This window comes from Myzus persicae, unplaced genomic scaffold (assembly GCF_001856785.1).
Source record: "Myzus persicae strain clone G006 unplaced genomic scaffold, MPER_G0061.0, whole genome shotgun sequence".
Lineage (NCBI taxonomy): Eukaryota > Metazoa > Arthropoda > Insecta > Hemiptera > Aphididae > Myzus > Myzus persicae.
In genome coordinates this window covers 78975-89212 of record NW_019104275.1, presented here as the reverse complement: position 1 = coordinate 89212, position 10238 = coordinate 78975, and the positions used below count along the sequence as shown (strand labels likewise).

Here is a 10238-nt window from a genome sequence, read left to right as displayed (position 1 = left end):
ATGACATGATGACTACTGATTTTTGTTTTGTCTAATGGTGTTTTGTCTAGCTAGTGTGCACTTTATAAAAACAAATTGTTTTTAGTTGACTAACACGAAAATGACTAGCATTGTCTAACACAGTTTTGCTCTTTTGGTGTGCGATCGGCCTAAGTGTAGATAACTTAATTATCTCCACCCCACATGATAAAACAAATATATATAGATCGGCGGCCGAAAAAACAGTTCCGCGATCGAACAATCACCATCGAACGTGGTGTCTCATCTGTCCACTTCCGTTCGACGGATTCTTCGCGTAAGTCCGCCAGCAAAATTAGGTTGTTGAAAAGCTCCGTTCACCAGATGCTACCGACACAGGCATAGTTAAAATAATTCGAAGTGCTACAGCTACATTTGGTACAAAATTGTTATTATTTACAATAAACTGTAACACTTCTAATGGAGTACTGTTGGGTTTTAATAACTCGGATATTGCTACTAACTCATCTGTCATTTCTATGGCATCAATATCTGAATTAATTAATTTTTACTAACATTTTAATTTGCTGATAGTAGCAATTGAAGATCCATACAATTTTTCACAATGTTATCTTTCGTTATACTTAAAAGGCTACTTATATCATACAAAAATTTCAAGTTATCGCAGTGGTTATGTAATTGTTCAAATCTTTCTTCGAGAGAATTGAGAGCTACGTCTAATATATAAAAGTACAATTCAACTTTAAATTTAGTTTTTAAATTAATTATGGGTTCATCTGGTTGTTCATTATAAATGAACACGGTTTTCTTTTTTCGTGGGCGTATAGAAGTTTGTTGCGTAAAAGAAGCCTCAATATCCAATTCAAGAGCTATGGTTTCAGCATCTTTTAAAAATTTGTCAAAACTCTCACGTCGAATTTTTTTTAAAAAATTAATAGTTTCAGATAAAATATTTTCTGTGCCAGATATATCTAATGTTACTTTCTGTAACACTTTACTCGCTAGATTTATTTGATTTAAAATTGAGTGCCAAATTACAACGCAACACACAAAGTTAAAATTTTTAATTTTTTTAGCTAAAGATTCAGCTTCTAATCGGGTAATTTGATCAAAAGATATATCCTGGCTTATTTCGTATAATGAATCAAATATTTCACCTGTTTGATATCTGAATGGTCTAATTGCATCTATTCTACTCTCCCATCTAGTTTCACTTAATGGCTTCAAAGTTAATTGTGTTATATGTTTTTTTAAACAGCCCATCGACGAGTAGAACCACTTAAAAATACAAATATAGCTTGAATTTGAATAAAAAATTTGCTTGCTCCAGTTGATGATTTACAACTAAATTTAGTGTATGAGCATGACATGGTACAAAAAAAGCACGACTATTTATATCTAAAAATTTTTTTTGTACACCAGAATTACGACCTTTCATGTTTGAGCCATTATCATAACCTTGCCCTCGCATATCCTGTATTGGAATTGTATTTATTTTTAATTCTGACAATATTGCATTTATAAGTTCCTGACCTGTGGTAATATCAACCGGAATAAATCCAAGAAAATGTTCACAAATATCTACTTTTTTTGTATCTCGGTTAATATCAACAAACCGTATAGTTATTGACATTTTTTCTACTTTACTTTTATCGGGAGTACAATCTACAATTATTGAATAATACTTAGCATTTTTTAACTTTTCAAGTATTTTATTTTTAATTACTCGAGAAAGTAAATGTATAATTTCATTTTGAATCCCCTTACCTAGATAATGATTATGAATCTCCTTATTTTGAATTCTGCGAACGTGTTCTGATAAAACACTATCAAATTTTGCAAGGAGCTGTACTAGTCCGAGAAAATTGCCATTATTGTTTTCGTAAAGAACATCGTTTGTACCTCGAAAAGGTAAACATTGTTTACCAAGAAATTCAATGATTGCCATTAAACGCTCAAGTACATTTTGCCAATGCCGAGTTTCATTATTTAATACACGTTGATGGGCAGCATGTATGGTTTGATTACTATTTAATCTAGCAGACTGTTCCATCCATTTTTTTAAAGAATTAAAATGTATTTTGCTTGTTTCATGTTCTTTAACTATATTGTGTACGTTTTTCCAATCATTACAGCCAAATTTAGTCAGTGCATAATTTTCACTACTAAATATTTTACAACAAAAACAGTACACAACATCATTTTTAACAGAATAAATTAACCACGTACGTTCTATAACTTTACCATTTTTTAATGTTTTGCTTAAAATTGAAATTGGAAACCGTCGATTTAACGCATCTCTAGGATATTTGAAATTTTTATTTGGTTTAGTGGGACCTGTTATTACTAATTGAAGTCGTAATGAATCTGAAAAAATCGTTGGCCATGTCCCGGGGTCAGATATGTTATTTTCATTTTTATTATATTTAATACTCGTATTTTCTTCCAAAGTTGTGTTTATTTCATTAATGAAAATGTCAATACTATCGGAAATTTGTTCTGAGTTACCAACTTCTTTTAAACTGTCAGTAACTTTTAAGGTATTTGATTCTTCTAAAATAATTTTAGAATGTGTTTCTGGATTATTTAAAACTTCATTATTTTTTTTTCAAATATTTTTCAAAGGAACTAGAGTTTTTTTTAATTTCTTCATCACGTTTTAATTTTTGTTTTCGATATGCAGCTCCTGATAACCGTATACGTTTTTGCTCTGACATATTTAATAAATATTAACGTGATAATTCAACAAAATTAATACCAATTAAGTGTTGCAGCTAAAAATTTATTTTAATAAAAATTGTACACGTTCATACACTTGGTACACTGACACATTGTCACTATTACTCCACAGTCTACAGCAAAAATTATTTACGTGTTAGGCTGCACCTACATTAGATCCGCATTTCTCCCGATCCGATCCGATCCGAAGTTATCCGTCCATCGGTATCCGATGACGTCAGACATGATTGCCTACACTGGTCCCGACGTAATCCGTTTAACTGTATACTGCCTACCGTTCTACTGCAGTTTGTATTAGAAGCTATTGCAGTAAACACGCGATACCAAAATGAGTGATTCTGATGATGATTTTTTGTGCTGGTTTTTTCTGGAAAACAACGCCCTACTAAAGAAACGTAGTACAAAGACATGGGTCCATGAATTCAATTTAGATCGATCGAGAGGAGAATTTTTTACAACTTGCGTACCTATGCGGAATTACCCGGTTAAGTTCAGGGAATACCATCGTATGAGTATTGAAACATTTGACTACATTCTTGGAGGAATAAGAAACGATATAACTGGTCAATCAAACTTCAGGGTATGTGTCAGTCCAGAAGAAAAACTCACCATCACAATACGGTAAATAAACCTTTAATACCTTTTCATTATACATATAGATATAATATATTAAAAAAATTAGTAACGATTCGTGAGTATCTCTAGATATCACTAGTTTAAACGTATTACATTTTAAATAATGGTAAATATTGCCTTCGAATACAATGAATCTGTGCGAGCACAAGGTTACTTAATAAAATTAACCAATTAAATTTTTTCAAGAAGAAAATAGAAGGATTGGTTTGGTACTTAAAAAAATTAGAAATATTCTGAATGTTTTAAATAAAATAAAATAAAAAATAAAAGTTTATAAAATCTTTATTGTTTTCAAATAACAAAATAACATATACAAATGAAATCTCACAGATCCATTAGATTATAGATATCCTGTTGTGTAGGTTGTACTTCAGTCTGATATGCTTGATTCACTTGAAACGACATTGAAGATGATTGAGAATGCTCGGAACCTTCAGTACTGTATGGTGACGACAAAGGGGAATCAATGGGTGATGGTATGATTCTTGACGAATTTACTTCCTTCACGAACTGATGTGCTTCCAATGCATCTGTGACATCGTTCATGATTTTCATTCGGAGTCTCATTTTCTCAATCTGATTTAGTTGCTTAACAGAAGGCAGTAAGCTCATGAAGAATGCGTAGTCCTGATCATCTTGATGAGTATTTGTTGGTCGAGAAAAACGTTTTTCCATCAGGTTAATTTTCCTTCTTTCAATTTCAAGCACCTGGGAATCATAACTATTTTGTTTTTGTTTTTTTGAAAGAATTGTGTTGTTATCATTTTTATTATTTCTTTTTAAAGAACTTGATGGTTGTTGTTTGCTTTGAGGTTTGGCAAATGAAGTGAATTCTGATCCAGATGCCTCAGGTTCCCTGATAGAACAATAATTAATATCTGTCTCTGCATCATTTGTATTTTCCTCATCTACATCTTCTAGCGTGGCGTTGCTTAAATTACTTGGAGATAGTTCATTTTCATCATACGTGATAGGCAAATTTCCTGAGCTCTCCCTGGGCATCATCACGTCCTTTAAAAACATCATGGTATTAAAAAAAGGCCATTTCACAATTTCGGACCTTCCTTGACCACTTTTGGTTTCAGTATCCGTTTTTAGTTTCCTTCTAAACGTGTCTCTAAGATTTTCCCATGCTTTACGAGCCTGTTCACCTAAAATGCAAAACATTTGTAACAATATGTCCTTTTTTCTGATAATAATTTATTTGTAAATTTATAGTAGAAACAAGTTTATTTATTTCTCAGTTATTTTAAATGTTATAAAAGTTAAAATTGTTTTTTGGTTTATCGATTAGGTATTTAGCGACTGGATTATCATTTCGATCCCTGGGTTTAACGTTTCGAATTAATGATTACACTGTCGGTAAATGTGTTTCATTAGTTGTGGATGCGATATGGAATAATTTCTACCAGCAACACCTGCCTGTTCCCGACCATAGAATGTTAGTAGAAATAGCTACAGGATTTCAGGAGCGGTGGAATTTTCCTCATGCCGTTGGATGTCTTGATGGCAAGCACATTCGAATTATATGCCCGAAAAAAAGTGGAACTATGTTTTACAACTACAAAAACTTTTTTTCAATAGTGCTACAAGCTGTTGCGGATCACCGATGTCGATTTATTTTTGTGGATGTAGGAGGATATGGGAAACAAAGTGATGGAGGAACTTTTTCCGCTTCTTCTTTATCTACATTTTTGGAAAATTGTCATATTAATTTACCACCATCATCACATATCGAAGGAATTGTTACAGATATGCCATTCGTAATACTTGCAGACGATGCATACCCATTAAAGACCTATATAATGAAACCGTACTCAAGACGCAATCTATCACATGAAGATAAAATCTTTAACTACAGGCTATCGAGGGCTAGGAGATGTGTGGAATGTGCTTTTGGTATTATGACAGCCAAGTGGCGTTTGCTTGGAAAATGTATAGAAACTAATGTTGGCAAAGCAGAGAGAATTGTGAAATGTATCTGCTTACTTCACAATATAGTTATTGACCGTGAGGGCGGTGAATTCAGTTGCACGACGTTGCAACAATCTTTGATTGAAACACCCCTTCAAGGAAATAGGTCTTCAAGAATGTACAATAGAGCTTCACAAGAAGCTCAGACCATTAGAGATATCTTCAAGTCCTATTTCAATGGAGTCGGCGCTGTACCATGGCAAAACGGAAGCATCCAGTAAAAATAGATAATATTGTTATTTAATTTAAAAAATGTTGTGATTTTATTTTATAATAGTTCATAAATATTATGTTTATATTAGTGTAATAGTTAAATGCTTAATTAATATAAAAAGTTGATTAACTACAATTATTAATATTTGTCTAGGATGATTTGATATGTCCGTAGGTACTCGTTGTAATATTTAATCAATTCAAATAAGTAGTTTTTATTTTCTATTCTTAAATTTATTATCATTTAATAATTTACGTCACAGTCATTACTTTATCGTATTTTAACATGTTGAATAATATTGGTTTATATTATAATTTATTACCCTCACACCATTGATATTAAATTAGATAAAACTAAAATTAAACACATACTTTCTCACTACTATCTCTATGATTATCAAACACAAACAAATTATTTACAAGCGTATTTAAATAATATATGGGTTTTCCATACATCGTTCACTTACGGGGACGACATAAGATTCTATTTCCGTGCGTAGAGACACATGATATTTTGATGAATACGTTGCTTATAGTACCATTTAGTAACTTATTATTTAGTAGTTATTTATTAGTTGGTGTTATTTCGTTAAGTATATTATTACCTGAAATTTGTTGAAGTTGCGTTCCAATTGATTCCCACAACTCAAATTTTATGTCACGATTGTGGTAAGCTTTCACCCTCTGGTCCCATAGACGAGGTTCATCTCTCACAAGCTGTATTAACAACTCCTTATCAATTTTTCCCGTCATTTTTTAAAAATTTGATTAATATTTAACAGCAAGTTTTAACTTTTGTACTTTACTAACTACGGGTCGGATTAGAAACGTCGGACTGGAACCAAACATGATTGATCGGCCATCAAATCGGATAGTGTCGTGAGTCGTCGGGAATCGAGAATTCGGAAGCTTCGTTTCAATTGTAGGCACTAACATTAAGATAAAGGTGTTTGTTTTTCTTCCGACGTCGTCCGACCATCGGACAACGTTGGATCGGATCGGATCGGGAGAAATGCGGATCTAATGTAGGTGCAGCCTTAGGCGGGCGGCTAAAAGTCCGGGACTAAATGCCGTCGTGTCATTGACCATTATTTTCCAATTAAATAATAATTCTAAACTCGATAAGAACGTGCATTCGTCTCTGGTCGAATACAATAACCACAGTTATCGCCGTTTTATTTATATTCATGCAGTATTACGACTTTGGTGCGTTCTCGGTAAAGATGTTTAGTATATTTTGAACAATGAACATATACAATTCAGCATACTATATTATATATTATATTATAATAATTAAATCACTTTGGTTCATTTGAAATTTGCTGCCCCCACACTAGTGCCGCTCTAGACGGCTGCCTATTTTGTTACCACATTGAGCCGGCCCTGATTGTGTGAGGTGAGTTTTTATAGCCAAATGGAAATCTTGTCCATTCGTAAACTCCGGCATGTGTAATAAAGGCTAATTTGTGTCTATCTGTTTTACCTAACAGTACATTTAAAAAAAACATTTTGCACGTCCATTATATTAAAGTACTTCGCTCCTTCTAAGCAGTCATATATTGTTTGTATATGCGGTATTGGGAAATTTTGATGAGGTACCCTTTTATTTAGAGCATGATAGTCTACTACTAATCATTTTGTTCCGTCCGACTTGGGAACCAGAAACGCGGGACTAGCATAAGACGAATTAGACGGTACGATTATTTTTGCCTCTATTAATATGTTTATTTGCCGTTGTATTTCGGTTTGTTATTTAATAGATAGTCTGTAAGGTGGGAGGCTTATTGGTTCCTCATTAGTTGTGGGTATTGAAATATCTCCTACGTCAATAGTTCCTATATCGTTTGGATTTTTTGCAAAACAATCATGATATTTATTTATTAGATTTTGTAGCAATAGCTTTTCTTCGAATTTTAAAGTGGGATTTATGTCTATATTAAGGTTTTTAATTGTAATTTCGTTCAGAATTTTTTCACTGATTTTTAATGCTGGTTCAACGTTTGTTGTAGGTGTGTGGGAACCGGTTATCTGTGGCACTTTTGTCACCGGTGTGACAGTGTCACCTTTGTGTGTTTTGATTTGATTTTTTATGTGTTGGTTATTAATTTTTATATTTTTACTTTTATGCTGAAAGAGTTTTGCCATATCTGTTATGGATAAAAAAATAAGTATTTGTTTTTGTATTTATTGTTTATTAAGTCGAATTTAGTTTCCCAGTCTAACTGTGTGAATTGTTCAGGAGTGATTTTTGGTATATTTTTTTTTTACTATGATATCGCAATATTTAGTTTCTATTATATTTTGAAATGTTTTTGGTGGTTTTACGTTTTTACTAAATGTAAAGCAATCTTGTACTTGTTTTTGGTCTATAGTATTTAATATCTCACCTAATTGTTCTATATTAATTTGTGTGTAGTCCTTAACTAACAAAGGCGCTAATGATGTTAATATAAAATTGTCTAATTTTATTGTTTGGTTATTTGTTTTTCTTTTTAAACAGTATGAATATTCCTTATCTGCCATGAAATAATATTTACCATAATATAGCTAATTATTTTGTGTTTTATAGTATTTTAATATTCTAATTTTTTATTGAAGACTGGCAATCTGTACCTATTGTAAATCTTGTAATGAATATTATAGTATTTTAATTGTAATATTGTAATAATGTAATTGTAATATTGTATTTGTATCAATATTTATATATTTGTATTGACATTGATGTATTTATATTTGTATATAGTATTTTAATTGTAATAATGTAATTATAGTAATATTGTATTTGTATTAATATTTATATATTTGTATTGGTATGTATATATATATATATTTATAATTTATTTAATTAACTAACTAAAAATTTCTTATAATTATCTAGATATTTGTGTTAATTATCTGAGACCATAGGCGCAATTTCAACTTTTGACTTGGGGGGGCTGAATATATTAAAGGCAATCACCATTGATATTATCTTACATTATAATATTACTTCATAATCCAATTACATTTTTTTCTTCATTATCACTGTCGACCTACTTCAAATTTCAAATGGGGGTGTGACTTATAATAACATAATTACAACAACATAGTAATACTTTTTGTTGCCGCCGCAACATAGTAGGTAGCAAGTAATATAGAAGGTAACTATCACTAGTCACGGAGGACGGGAGGAACAGCTGGTCTCACACACACATATCACATTATTTGTATTGTTTTATTTTTGTATTGAATGTGTCTTGTGAGTTATATAATATGCAGATTAAACGTTATCGCCCGCAGCCGCGCAGTTTATGCGAATATTATTTAACACGGCCGCCGTGATTTTGTCGCTGCCCGTACGTTGTTCCGACCGTTTCAACGCACACCAAAAAAAATATTACTTTTAATAATATTGTAAAAAGTCGAATAATTAAAGTGTTGTTTTTTTTTATATTATATCCTTTTTGCCGCGCGCGAATCGCCGGTGTTTTTTTTATATATTATTATTGTTTATTTTTCTTTTTTGGTGCTAATCGCCAAAGGCATTTTTGCTATTATTTATAATTGTAAGCCATAAAGGCCGCAGATATTTATATTATTGTAATTATATTCTTTTTTGCCGTGCGCTAATCGCCGGAGTATTTTATATATTATTGTTTGTTGTCCTCTATGTAAATTTTTACTATTTAGGCATAGGTAGCAGCTGGCCAGCCGTGCTCCATAAACTGTGAGTTTCTTTTTTATTATTATATTATTATTAATTTGTCGTGCCATAAGGGCCGTATAATTATTATTATTATATTTGTTACCTCTATTATTATATTCTGTTGTGCCACAAGGGCCGTACAGTATTTATATTCTATTAGCCATAAGGGCTTTGATTTATCATTTTTATATTATATTTTTATACCTATTGTGTTGCTGTGATTTTTTATATATTTGTGTCATTATTATTGTGTATTATACAGCAACAGCAACTTATTACCAAAAACCGCTTTACCATTTTATTATTATTATTTTATTGTACACACATCTACATACATACACACATTAATACCCAAATACACATAAGCCACAACATACACTACATAGCTCGACAGTATTTGCCCGGCAATCCCGACCACTGCTGTTTGAGCTATTACACCACTACACACCCAGCTAGTCCTCCATAATATATCTTATAGACCTAGGTGTTAGTGGCGTAAAAAAAGAGTTGGTGCCCGGACTCGTATATTATTATTATATATTCCGGCCCGTACACTTTTATTAATTTATTTTAATATCCCTATATATCAATAAAAATAAACAAACAAATTATAATTGCAACCTTTTATTGGTTTTAACTTTTAGCATACTCAATTAGTATATCCTCAGCTTTAAGCTGATTTGATACTTCTCTTTCAATGTTTATTATTGCCAAACTAGAAAATCGCTCCTGGTCCATCGATGTGCGTAGCCAATTTTTAATTCTTCTCATCGTGGAGAAAGAATGCTCACACGTGGCTGAACTAACGGGAATTGAAAGAGCCACTTTCAACAAAGTATATAAATTTGGATAAATTTCAGATTGTACCACTTCTTTTATTACTTCTTTATTCCACTATTTTTTACCACCATCATTTCACTTTTCAGAGCATTTAAATCAATATTGAACAAATCCTATAAGAAAAAAAATTATTTTTATATTAAATTGAATACATCTCATGTTAATAATTTAT

At 31.6% G+C, this 10238-nt stretch overlaps 2 protein-coding genes across 2 annotated transcripts; both read right to left on the bottom strand.

Moving 5' to 3' along the window:
* Positions 1-313: 313 nt before the first annotated feature.
* LOC111040778 lies at positions 314-2696 on the bottom strand. The gene is made up of 5 exons (XM_022324790.1): positions 2636-2696; positions 1747-2556; positions 1322-1644; positions 978-1257; positions 314-510 (listed from the first exon to the last, which is right to left on the bottom strand). Exons 1-5 carry the CDS (start codon positions 2694-2696, stop codon positions 314-316), a joined length of 1671 nt encoding a protein of 556 aa, XP_022180482.1.
* Positions 2697-3678: 982 nt separating this feature from the next.
* LOC111040777 lies at positions 3679-6455 on the bottom strand. Its single transcript, XM_022324789.1, has 2 exons — positions 6147-6455; positions 3679-4505 (listed from the first exon to the last, which is right to left on the bottom strand). Exons 1-2 carry the CDS (start codon positions 6292-6294, stop codon positions 3679-3681), a joined length of 975 nt encoding a protein of 324 aa, XP_022180481.1. The 5' UTR covers positions 6295-6455.
* Between the last annotated feature and the right edge of the window lie 3783 nt (positions 6456-10238).